Genomic DNA, 13,950 nt, shown 5'->3' on the forward strand with positions numbered 1-13,950 from the left:
CTTCTGCATAGAATAATTTAAATGTTATAGAAATATTTAAACAAAAGTGACATTAGTTATTCATCCTTAATACACAGATACCTTATCAAACTTCACTTTCATCATAACATACAACACTATGCTGAATCCACTGGGAATGTTGGAGATTGCAGGACATCAAGAAGTCTTTTTTTTATGAAAGGAAAAGAATCCTTTCTCATCTTTTAATGATTGCCTAAACATCATTCAAGTATGCAGACAGAGAAGCCATGCAAGTGTGTAAAAACTGCAGACATTAGTATCACAAAAATTTATTGCTATGTACTAAATGAGCCATTTCCTTAATGAATTACCTTCTTTACAAAAAAGAAAAAAAACAGTCATCAAATAAAAACTTTCGCTTCAGCCTAATGATTTCTTTTTATTGGTCTTAAATCATTTCCCGTGCTTTATGAATCCTGAATTGCACACAGATACTGTAAGTGCTGTAATTGCAGTGTGGGATAAAATGATTAAGAGCACAGATACTGCATGGAGACTGCTCCCTTGTGCTTGAACCAAAAAACATCATTTAGGTTAAAAAAAATCACCTGTGGGATATAATTCATTCTACTTTAGATCAAAACAGATGGCACCACAATAAAATGTTCATTTCAAGTTTAATTAGCGTTTTATATTTTAATTATTCTTTATTCTAGGTTCTTGGTAAACAATTAGCATGGCATCAATGCACAGTTCTTTAGTTCTCAATTCAGTTTTTTAGCTATGCTTCCAGCTTTTGAAAATCACCTTTGCTTTTACTTTATTAACCTGTGGTTAATATTCAGAATTTGCTTGGTAAAATGTCCAGAACAAAATAAAGTACTGTAGGCCATTTTGCCTATCTCGTTCATTTTGTAGTTTTGATAGCTAAGCAAATCTAGAATGTTGTATATGCATTTTTCCCATTTTTTGAATAAATTCCCTATGAATCTCTTATGCTAGCCAAAGAGATTTAACTCCCTTATCTTGTGTGCAAATGCCCGTGCCCTGAAACCAGGAATCACCCTGATTCCTCTTCTCGCACTCTTTTTAAGGCCATAATATTATTTATGTGTTATGACCAATTTTAACACAGTCCTTAAAATTAGGACTTAGCAGTGCATAGTAAAGCTTGAGAATAGCTTCCATGGAATTTTGCACTTTGTTGCACCATACCCACAGATCGTTTGCTTTTTTCTTGCTTCTCCACATTGTCTTAAAATCAAAACCAAAGAATCTCCATACAGTATAAAAATCAACAAAGCTCTCTCCTGTAGCCTGGAGAGGAGACTCACCATCAACCTTGCATGCCCAGAGATTTACTGTATTATCTTCAAAAATCCAATGTGTCTCTCTTTCTTGTCTAATCTTATCTTAAATGCCATTATTATTGTTATTTCTATTCCACTTTTATTTTAATGAACTCATGATGATCATGAGCTCTCACCCGCCCTAATATACATTTTCAACATCTCATGGGCAGCATCATTGTACTTGTTTCGTTCTCATGACTTGTAAAATGTCGTGGTGAATGTGTTGTAGAAGAGCACTGTAACAAATGGAAACTCACTGATAAACACCTACAGTAAATCCCTCTCATGCATTAGTCAGTAACGCAGTCGTGTAGACACTGATCATTGGACTGTGGCAGACTGAATGGCGTAACTCCTCCTTCCTTCAACTTCATGTGTCAAAAACCAAAGTGATGGTTATTGATTATAAAAAGCTCATCTTTAGAGGACAATAAGGATGCCTACAGTATGTAAGAAGGGCCAACTGCCATTGTTCTTACTGAAAAAGCTACACTCCTTTATTGTGTGTAGTACAATGATGACTTTATTCCACAGAACTTTTATTGAATCTGTTCTAACATTCACTGCAGTAGTCTGGTTTAGTAACCTGAATACATGTGATAAAGACAGACTGAGCAAGACTGTGAAGGAAGCCAGCAAAGTTACTGATGCACAACAGCTACAGCTGCTAGACATCTACATCAAACAAATAGTGAAGAAGGCCAATATAATCACTGACAGTCATGACCACCCCTTCTAGAGCTAATTTGAGCTCCTTCCATCCGGGCATGGATTTACAAAACCTAAATTTAAGTGCAGTCGAAATACATTATCCTTTATTCCCATGACTATTCATTTTATTTTTTCCATCAGGCATGTATATCCTTTATATCTGTCTCACACGCTGATGACCCAACTTCTTTGTCTTTCAAACTTGCAAGGATTACTTTAAGCAGCTTACTTGTTTTTCTCATCTTATATGTATGTTTCTTAATTGTTAATAGGTTTGTACTGTGTTAAATGTATTATGTACTGTGTTCATGTATTTTACCTGTAACTCATAATGTATATGAGTTACACTCATAACTTGGTATAGTCATCTTAAATCTTTGAATCTTGGAAACGGTCAAACTTTCACACAGACCGTAGAATGCTCTCTTCCTTCTGATGCTTCTTTATATCTGCATCCAACCATTTAGTGTCGCGGATGTCGGAAGGGACAAACCGTGGAGAGGCAGGAGAGCGAAAAAGACCCTATGCGAGGCGGCGGTCTTAATTAATGGTCTTTGAAAAGTTCTCTTGATCTAAGCCCTTTTTCAGCTTTATCCCCAAGTTATTTTGATAGCTACTTGTTTTGGCTGGTTAAATCTTTCTTTCAAGTTCACTACCTGACTGAAGGACCTTACACAGACAGATGCATTTATTTTAAAATCATGTGAACCATTTTTATTGTACACAGAGGCCACTCAACTAACTGTGTGGCTCTTTAATGTAAATTCGTGCAACCAAATGAATGTAGCTTTTCTACAGTGAAAGGCTTGACTTTACATTAACTAAAGAAAAAAGATTGCTCATTGATTATTTTTTGCTTTGAATGTGTACAGCAGGTTGCTTGAACAACACATATCAATTGCTACTTCAAAGTGTCATGACTGCAAGCTTTTTAAAGCAACAAAATGTGAAAACTGTGCAAGGGTTTACATACTTCTTCAAGGCCGTAGAGATTCTAAAGTATCGATACCGTTCTGCTTCAGTTCTCTAGCTTGCAGGTTAATTTTGATATACTGTATAATCCCACACCACCACCCCTTCTGAACTATCTTTCTAGCGAAAAATGCATAACAATTAGTTTACTGTTTGTCCCCATCATCGTCCTGTAGCCTTGTTCAAGAGACTCCTATAATGCTATAGCTCCCTGTTAATGCAGTAGCCCGGGGTTCTTGCATTTTTTTCCTTAGAAAGAATAGAAGAAAATAAGAATGGACAGTTTAAATTTTAAGTTTTTTTTTTTATTTTATGCCCCTGGCATCTTCTGATCCCACCAGAACTGCCGTGTAGTCAACACTCTGCCTTACATTTCCCCTCTGGTACAAGTACAACCCATCGCTTCTTCAAAACCATACAGGTCCTTTTTGTGTCCAAAATAAACCAATCCTCTACTTCTTGTGCGCTTGCTCTTGGAAAGGTCTGCAACACACCCTAAGAGACTAATTACTGCTCGTGCACACTACACTAAAACCTGAGGACCTCACTCCCACCCCCTCCCATTCACTGGGAGCAGGAGACTCATCCTAGGGCCCATCAGTGATCCCAGTTTCTCCAGGCCCATCAGTACCTGGATGTGGTTCCAGCCAAGCCTGAATACGGTTGGAAAGTTAAGGAAATGCTGGGACAGCAATGTGCAGCTGCAGCTTACAGTCATCCAGTAGCCACTGCTGGTACTGAGGGCGCACACTCGCTCTGTAGTGTGTGTTGACTGGTTCCTGCGACTCTGCTGAAAGGCAGAGGAGTTGAAGAAAGTTCAGGATCTTGAACTCTGGGTGCTTAATCTTATAGTGTTCAGAGATAAAATGTCCACTGGAAAAGAAATAATTCTGCAAAATATACACTGATACAAACACATCTCGCACTGTTATTGCTTTTTATCTGTTAATCAAGTACCTTTAACTTATTAAAAATCCTTACAAGGCAAAAAAGAAGACTCTGTATTTTCCTAAGGTGTGATAAGCTTAATATTATACTCCAATTTCTAAATACAGGGCTCACGAAAAATACAGCAATGTTTTTAAATTAAAATCTAAATGTTCATCACATGGCAGACTTTTTTGTTTTTCAAAACCAAAAACGTTAAACCCAGCTATGGGAATTAAGAATATTTGTTTTTTTTATTATTTCTGACCCGCTAATGTTTACACATTTTACAAGTGAGAAGATAAAAACAAAGTCAGGAAAACAAACGATAGGACAAACAAAAAAGAAATCCCTATGGGTGACCACAAATAAATTCCAGGACCAAAGACTAGTTTATTGATCTAACGTCAAAACCTAAAATCATCTAGGTGGATGCTGCACATTGGTGGTGGTGGAGGGGAGTCCCCATTACCTGTAAAGCGCTTTGAGTGGAGTGTCCAGAAAAGCGCTATATAAGTGTAAGCAATTATTATTATTAAAACTAGACTATGATAAGCAATAAAAGAACAGCCCACTATTTCACTTCTGTGCTACAATTAGCAGCGTCCTAATAAAAATCACAACAACCACACCAAAGGGAAAGGATACAGAGCAAGTCATACAAAACAAAGACATTTGATTTTTAACACACACATTTTTTATTTTAGGCACTCCTCTAAAACATGCCTACTGTATATCAGTCCAACAAAGAGAAATATATTTGCTGAAAGGAAGATAGTGGTGCTGAAGGTCAGCATTTAACTGTCAATTTGTGATCAGCGCAGTAGCATATTAAAAGGTTGAGTAATTTGCTGGGTCACTGGACGAGCCACTCATTGAAGGCCAATGAATAAACTTCATTTACATTATTCCGCAAAGGCTAGATTGGTGGTGGGCAAAGGAGTTCAATAACTATAGCACGATCCTTGCAGAGTTTTAATGGGTTTGAAAGGTCAAACGCTATTCGCAGGATTTATTGGAATTTCTTGCATAAAGTCGTATACAATTGTTTATGGGACGTATCTGCTTTTTTGTAATTAGACTTTTTCAGACTGGCTGAGCAGCTAAGTTGTTGTGTTTCTCCTGTCGGTGTTGAACAGAAAGAAAGAGATTCTGGAGAGTACTTCCCCAGATACTGCCATGATTTTTACAACTGAAGTCTAATCACCTCTGCTTAAAAAAAAATGTCTTTTCTAATGTAGAGGAACACATGAACTCTCTAGAAACGATATATTTCTCTTTCCTGGGATATCAGCTGGGTGGGTATCAATGTGCTACATTTTGAGCAGCAGTTCTCAACCCAAGCGACTAGTGTGCCAGTGGGCGTTTTTTAATTGTTCTTCAAGAAGTGATTAAATTTAAATACCGAGTGGGAAAAACTCCGCACTCCACAGAGAAAGCTCACTTCAAGATAATAATCCTTTATTTATCCATGTAAATCTAAGGAAGAATTATCAGTTAAAACGACCATCAAAGGAGCCCTCTAATTGAAATAACTGTGCTCAATGGGGATAAAAGCAGTGTCCCACTTGGAATATGAACCAAAAGACTTATCGTTACGGTCAAGAGTCCCAGCCAAACTCTTGACAATGGAGGTTTTTTTATTATAAAAAAAGCTAAACATGTGGGGAATTAAGAAAATAATGGTATGCTAGTTAAATGACCGGAGCAATGCAAGCAAACATATAGCACTAATTTAAAATGCTCATATCTTCTTACCTGAGCCCTATACAGTATACAGTACATGATACATATAGAGGAAAAGAGATTTCCTAACATTTTTACTATGTTACTGTGCTCTGCTTTTCTTTACATATGTATGAACTTGACTGGACTTGTCACAATTTGACACTGATGCTCCAGGAGACCCTAAATGCAGCTCATGAGGAGGTTCACAAAATGGTGTTTTGCATATATTCAGTTCAATGTTCAAAATATGTATTTATAGGAGAGGAATAGTTCAATAGTACCCTGCAATTCCTATATACATCTAAGAACGCATGCATAATGAACATTAATAGAAGCAGCACTCTAATTGAGTATGCACTATTTGTTTTGAGAAAAATAAAGTATAAAGATTTTGGATACTGTTGAGTTGTTTTTTGCATCATTTGTGTTAATTGATCGTTTATGACTAACCATGATACACTTGAGTTACTTTGTTACATTAGCACGAAATCACCTCATTATTGAGCAAGTTGAATGAGCACAGGTGTTAAAGTGATTTCTACCAGTCTTGACATTCAACAGGTTAAATCAAGAAAATAAATACAGAAAGGAAGCAATACTCTCTTTTTACCCACAGAACAATGCCCCTGATCTAAACAGTTGTGCACTGTCTGAAGCAGTCACACCTACAATTTTCATATCATTGTTTATGAAGGGGGAACCAGGGCTTTCAGGAAGGTTAGCAATGTTTTTGCAGTTCCACTGATGATCAACATACTGTATATTCATATTAATTTACTCAACTTTAATAACTTCATTGAAAATCACAAAGACCACTTTTAAGGAATAAGCATTTCACGGCAACCAGGCCATTCGCAGTGCGGTCATTCATCTGGCCTCTGTAGGTATGGATCAAGGCGTACTGCAAGCACAGGAACAGAAAGGGGGAGAGTTCAGAAGAGAGAACACTCCATCACACATCATCAGCCCTCATCCTCCTCTTCCTCAGCTGTGTGGTGAGCCAGAGCTGTTCTTGCCAATCAGACTCGGAACGATCCAGGTCATCTGAACACTGAAAAGGGTGCTGGACTCCGAGGCATTATTACGAGACAGCTTGCGGTCTTATTGTAATTAGGATAGATTTCCTATATTGTGTAACCCCAGGCTAAGTACAATATATTTATATATGATTTACTGATTGTTGGAACTGGGTGAGTGGTTCCCATTCACTTGTGGGCATCCTTGCCTTAAAGAGGGAGATTTAGTCCTTGGCAAAATTATTTTTTTAGGACACGGGGCTACTCTATGGCCTCTTGATATGTTTTTGTCCCCATAATGTGTAATTGTTTTTATTTTCTTGTATAAGTTTTGGACAGATTGTTACTACATTATCAACATTGTGCCAGAGAATAAAAGAAAAAGTGTGCAAGCAGGGATCAGCACCTGATTTTTATAAAAATTATGCTCTATTTAGATTTTTATCACAGCCCCCTATTGCAACAATATGTGACAAACAGACACAGTCCACAATCCAGGACGGGCACAAGCCACTGTGTCTCGACGTTACCGACAGCCTCATGCCCGGTCCTCCTGACCTGTTTTCACAAAGCCAGCTGCTGCATCAGAAATGCCAGGTCATAACAACCCATGTATCAGCAGGTATACTGTAGGAAGCGGCTGAACAGACTTCTGCAGGACAAATGACCACACAGGGTCCCAGTGTCCATTAATGAAACACAAAGATGTGGTGTGGTGCGAGCATCACCTGAGGTGGATCTGCCAGCACTGCAACTAAGCCCTCTTTAGCAATGCAGCAAGATTTTGTTGGGATCGTGCTCACGGTTGTCAGAAAATGTAGCACAGACATGCAGAGTGCTATGCTAACTGTAATGTGCAACTTATCAATAAAGACGTCCTAGTTCATCTGAGGTCTGGGCAGGAGTGTAACTACAGAACTCCATTCATAGCGATTGATAACCAGCCTGACTGTATGATATGACACTGATCAAGTCCTGGGACCTCAGTGACCATCTTTCCTGCAGGCTCACTCTAATGTGACAAGACTGAAGTAAGACAATGCATGTTCTCATGCTGCATCGGTTACAACAGTCTTGTAAGATGAAAATGTGACAGTTATGCTGTGAATGCCCTTCTCACTAAACTGAAGGCCCAATGAACATTTTGTGTATGACCTTGGACACACTTACTTGCTTCAGGTGCTCAGAGACAAATGAACATGAGGAATGGGACAGAAACCCACAAGACACAATCTGCAAACTAGTGCATATAGTAGCACAAACTACAGTTTGTATTACTTCTCACACAGACTGTGACTTTCACCACAGACAATCTGTTGATCAGCCCTCTTGATGACAAATGTTACGCAGCATAATGAATTCATCTGCGTCATATCCGTTCAATAAAATGTCACAACATTTGATATAACAAAGATTCTGGACTTTTCATGATAATATAAATTATCCAGATCGAGAGGAAGGGCAGCAAATGAGGTAGCAATTCTTTACAACAAATGCAGTTCTGTAGTGACTGGACACTCTTATACCATCACACTTACCTGTAACTCTTCCCATCCATCGTAGAAAAGTGACGTGACTCATAGCCCCTTGATAAGTAGGGCATATGGGTTCCACTCTGTATTTTTCTTTCTTGATTTTGCCCAGGCTTGACATTCAAGGTTGTATCAGCTCATTATCTGTGCCCAATCAACTTTCTCTCACTAATTAGTGATTTAGTGCTTATATAAAATCTACTTCCCTTGAGTGCATCAGACATGAATGATCAATTAATCAAAATAATGGTGAGACAATTTGATCTATATGCAGAATCCATAGCACATGCGTGAATAGAACAAAATGGTTCGTTTTTCCACTTTATTACAAACGGTAAATTTCCTAGCAATGCCCTCCATCTGTTGTTTAAATTGGGAACTATAAACAAGGTAAACTGAAAAAGAAAAGAACCATTCATCCTTCAGTTTATTTTCACATTGTGTTCTGTACAATAAATACAAATTCTAAATGAAGCATGACTTTTATTTTTGGTCCCTTAATATAGCTGTGAATACTACAGTACATATATATTTTTCAGCTATGAAAGCAACTTGCTAATAAATACAAAGATGTTCTGAGACAAAGCCTTTCTCAAATACCTCCGAAACACTTTAATCGTCTATATCCCCATCATGACTACTTCTGTTTCTCTGTGCCTGTAAATAATTTCAGAAGATGTCCTTTTTATCAACAATGACAAAGCCAGATCTCTGCCTTACCTTTAACAACTAAGTACAAGAAACAGCTCTGTTCCTTTTTATGTATAGGAAGCAATATCTAAAGACTGAATTCTGCTCTCCTGTGCACTCCAGCACAAGGTTATCTGTGCATCAGTAACCCTGTCTTCAAACTGAGTGATTCTGGATGGAGGGCAATGATTGATATCAGCTATTTAATGCTGGTCTCAGGAGAGCAAAATAATGTGCAACACACCGTACAGGAAGAACAACAGCAGACCACCACTGACTGGATTGGCTCTTAGCTCCACTCCCATTGAGAATAAAAATGATGGTAGATTCAGCAAAAGAGATTTTGGAGCTCCCAAAACAGGCACTGGTGAATGCAAAAAGAAAGAAAATTGAGCCTCTTACCATCTGCCAGTATTAGCCAGTTTCTCCTAAGTACAGAAATCTAATTAAATGCTCAATACCTTTTGATAGGATCTTAATTGTACTAGTCTACGTCAGTTAACGTAAATTAATTTAATCATTGTTATACAAATAGGACAGCTAACACTTTCTGACTCTCAGATACTGCGATAGCCAAATAAGAAATAAAGGGCATGAATGTCACTATTATCCCTGATATAATATTTCGATGATTAATGAATGGAATGGCAGTACTGTTCCTCAAAATGAATTAACATGTTTCATATGGCATAGTTTAATATTTTCACATCACAAGTAAATTTTGCAGACTTTAATTTGGAGATGAATAAATGCATGCTTTCCTGTCAAAATACACTTAATCTTGATGGTAAAATAGATACGTAAGATGGCATTTGATATATAATTTATTAACATTAATACATAATTTGTTTTTAATCAAATTTTATTATAAACTCTAGAAATTACAACACCTGCAGTCACCCTTTTTACATTATATCATCCTTCTAGCTCAACTGTACAGCATTTAAAGAAGTTCAATTTTAAAGTAATGTATCTACTACAGCTTTAACTACTTTTTAGAGTCGTGTGAGATATTTCAACGACATAAGAAGTGAAGGGACACATTCAAGATTGCACATTGACACAAAAATCAAGTGGCAGGCTTTAAAAATGTTGTAAAATTGTAACTAAATTACCAATCTATATTTATCAGAGATGTCTACATTTAAACACAATATACTCATCCCTGCGTAAATCAGCATTGTTCAGATAGGCAGTACCACAAAAATTGTCTTTTCTCTAAAAAGGTTTTCTCTAAATCGTATGAGGAATGACAAGGTTGATATTTTTTTTTCTTAACATGCAACAATTATTTGACACAGCAATTTGTTCTGAGCCAGTCACCACCACAATGCAGTCGTCGGATAAGGCGCCTACTGTATGTCAGATTTTACAGACAAGCAGGAACTATCATCTGTCGTTTCCTGCGCCAACCACAGGTTGTCTCGTACATTTACATGTATGTGCGCAAGCCACGTAGTTGGAAAAAAAAAGTGTCATAACGGCGCATAATTAACACGGATCTAGACACGATTATCAGGCCACTGCGCGTAAGACTACAGTGTTTTTAAACCAATGATTCAGTACTGGATATGAATATTGTTCGGGTTAGAAGCGACTTTAGGAACATGCCGATAGCGATGAAGAGTGGAAAGAACGAATTTAGAGGTTTGGGAAAGACTTTTTTCAAATATACAAGGAAAAAGAATGAACAAACTGCACATTTTCAGAATTCCGTGAACATGTACAGTAAAAGTGTTTCTGTTAAAGTTTCTATTAGAAAAGGAAAGTGGTCTTGTCCTTTTTCTAATACAAAGTACTCTTTTGAGCTGTATGCTGTAGGTGCAATGCATTAGCTCCACAGTCATGCTTTAAACTGACATTTTGTTCTTTAAAAGTCCAAATGTATTGAAGTCAGCGAAAGGAGGACTAGGCTGCGGTGGTGTCCCCGATCCCCGCGAGTCCACGCCATGTTCAGCGAGAAAACATTCTATACCCAGAAGAAAAGAGTTACGGGTTTATTTATTAAAGTACGCTGTCGTCTGTTCATCGTCTACGTTTCTTTCACAACAAGGTTAACTGTTAAATGATTACTGTTGCAGCGTTGAATATAAGCGTTCTTATTTACCAAACCAGCTCTATTCCTCCCCTCTCATCCGGGAAAACCCAATATGTACACTATACACACTTGTGCTTCCCGGGGTGTTTTAAATAAGTCGACGTACAAAATCACCCTCCGGGGAAAACAGGAATTAAAGCCATAGTGAATATTGAGCAGTGGGGTGTACACTATACGGTGCCCACGGCGTTTAAATTAATTCGGTATTGCGACACTTTCCCTTGGGAATGGGGCACAAGGAAAAGTTACAAAGATGCAAGACTATTTAAATTTCGGTTTACTTTGTAGATGCTGATCACTGTTCACTACTGATCAATCGTACAGACTATATAGGCTTAGAGCCTCCAGAAACACAACGCTATTATCGAATTAGCAGAAAACGGGTTAAAATAAAGAGTCCATTCATCCCTTATTTGCGTATTTTGCTGGATTCTCACCTGGAGTCACCAGTCTTCTTAAAAGCCAGACCTCGACGCAAGAACTACTGAACTTTCATAGCAGCTTCAGTGTACATTTAAATCGATATAATTATGCACCCTTAGACCTTCAAGAGTTCATGGACTCTGTATTTATGAGGCTTATGTCTGAATCACGAATACAGGCAGTCAACAGTAACTGAAAATGGAAATTGGGTGCTGTATCCTTAGAAGTTTTCGTCAGACTGGCGTTTCTGACTTCACGGTGAACTACAAACTTCTGTTCACTCGTCCTCAGCGCTTGCACCAGAATATCGATTACGTACTGGAATATAATTCTATGATATATTGTAATGATATTAGTACATACTCATAGTGTATGTTGAAGGTCTAGGCTGCAATTTAAATTCCGGTCATTGCTACATTTATGGCCATCACATTCTGTACTGTAAGTATAGTCTCTAACCACTCCTGCAAGATTAGGCAATTTAAAAATTCGATTATCCAGCCAGTACACACACGAGTTCATTATACGAATCTGTAAATTACCAATACAATTGTATGTGCAGTCGTGATAGTTTATAGATTACGTTTATTAAATCCCATGTTAATATCAAATATCCGATAACAAATCTGTTACAATAAGGATGCGTAAAGTGCCCTAACCTCTGTGAAATCGCTCGAAAAAGATTTTTCACAAATTATGCCTCACGAGTGCAGAAGATACATCCCAGAAGGTATAAATCAACCGCTCGTCGTATAACATTTACTAAATCCTGAAATTATCTAATACTTTCACTATTACTACTTGTGCACTTCTACGCGTTACTTTTGCCTTAAACCACTTTTTGCCATTGTAAACCACGCGTATTATAAGCAACCGTAATCACTAACTTTCAACATCAAGGCGTTCGATTCACATGGCCGGTTTATCCCACTTGGTATGAAGGCAGTTCTTTGGAAGGGACTTGGAAACGCCGAGCGCTCACAGGCATTTCACGTGTAACGTTTCTAACTTTTTTTATTTCCATAAAAGCCAACCATTTTAACTCTTGTCTCAGTGCACCTGCAGCTGGACAGAATCCCACAGTTCCCGTGGACAACCGGTCAACTCTAGACATAAACAACAACAAAAAACACCAACCTTCTTCAGCGCTGCCGTATCGCCTCCTTTCCAGTATTAAAATCCAAAGAACCAGCGCAAGCGGTTTAAAAGGCTCCATCGTCAACTTGAAATGTTTGCAAAGCTATACACATCGCTGTCCTTCTGCGTGCTCAGCGCTCACCGACGAAAACACTGGCAGGCTTGTGCCAGAAGACAGCTGTACGCGCCATATTTGGAAAGACGGGGAGGGCGCAAGGCGCGGATTGACAGCGAAACATTACAATAAAATCTTCCATTGAAATAAGGGTAAAAGAAGGTCGCCAATCACAGGGCAGCAAATTATGGCACTGCCAGGTGTTACACAGCAAGAGATACCTTTTAAAGAATCCTCTATAAATTGTAACTCTTGCTTGCAATCTTTAACAATCTGTGCATCAAGGGCAAGCGGACCCGTCATCTTTTACGCAAAGAAAGCGCCGCTCGTGAGTAGTTTTGAATTCAAGTCGTGTATGTAATCCATTTTAAACGATTTTAAAATTCCCCAAAAGCTGCTACAGCTATTGCTCTTACACAGTCAGTGGAAGTTAGGTAAATTACAAGAACATTCAACAGGACGAAAAACTCTTCATCCTCAGCCGAAAAAAAAAACATCATTTCTTTTATATCTCGATTTCCATTTTTTTCGGTTCTTAAAGACTTTACAACAAAATAAAGCTTGGATGTCGGTGAAGAACTTCAGCATGATTACACCTTATCTTATTACACTGTGCGGTAGCATGGTGCAGGGGTTAGCATTGCTGCCTCGCAGCGCTGGGGACCTGGGTACAATTCTGTACCTGGGGTGCTGTCTGCGTGGAGTCTGTGTGTTTTCCCCTTGTTCGTTGTGGGGGGCGTTCCTCTCACACTAGTTCAAAGACATGGCGGTGAGTGTTTGTATCTGTGATGGACCTTCCAGTACATTGGTCCCCTCTAAGGTGTACCCCCCGCTTTGACCCCGTTGCTTGTCCAGATCCCCCAAGACCAGGTATCAGGTTAAGCGATTACAACGCGGAGGGATGGACGCACGATATCGTCGAGCATACGAATTATATTCAATTTAGTGTTGGATAGTCCATAATAAAAGATAGGTAAATATAAAAAAACTCTAAAGCTGTCAAGATAAAAGCCATATTGTAGCCATGGCTTAGTCTTTTGGTTGCGATGAAGTTAAAACCAAAATCAATAGGTTGTCTCTAAGCATATGGCACAGTTTTACAAACCGCTCAGCGATTCGGGTTGCGATCCAATCACGTACACGGTACTTATCAAGAAACCACATACAAATGTGGTCAGATACAGTTTTAAAATGTCTCTTTAGTATAACTCGGCATCGCACGAAATACGTGAACCGTGAAGGATGCTTATTTAGAAGAGTGTTTTAGCTGCATAAACCATTCGGAATT

General features: G+C 38.4%; 1 protein-coding gene across 1 annotated transcript in view; it reads right to left on the reverse strand.

The window, feature by feature from the left end:
* Positions 1 to 12,743, reverse strand: part of epha10 (EPH receptor A10) — a 266,058-nt gene extending 253,315 nt beyond the window's left edge. Inside the window, exon 1 of the mRNA XM_088603157.1 lies at positions 12,548 to 12,743. Within this exon, the coding sequence (XP_088459283.1) occupies positions 12,548 to 12,626 (79 nt within the window). The 5' untranslated portion in view covers positions 12,627 to 12,743. The remainder of the gene's footprint in view (positions 1 to 12,547) is intronic.
* Positions 12,744 to 13,950: the final 1,207 nt, after the last annotated feature.

Source organism: Lepisosteus platostomus, chromosome 13, assembly GCF_059453375.1.
Source record: "Lepisosteus platostomus isolate fLepPlt1 chromosome 13, fLepPlt1.hap1, whole genome shotgun sequence".
In the NCBI taxonomy this organism is placed as follows: domain Eukaryota; kingdom Metazoa; phylum Chordata; class Actinopteri; order Semionotiformes; family Lepisosteidae; genus Lepisosteus; species Lepisosteus platostomus.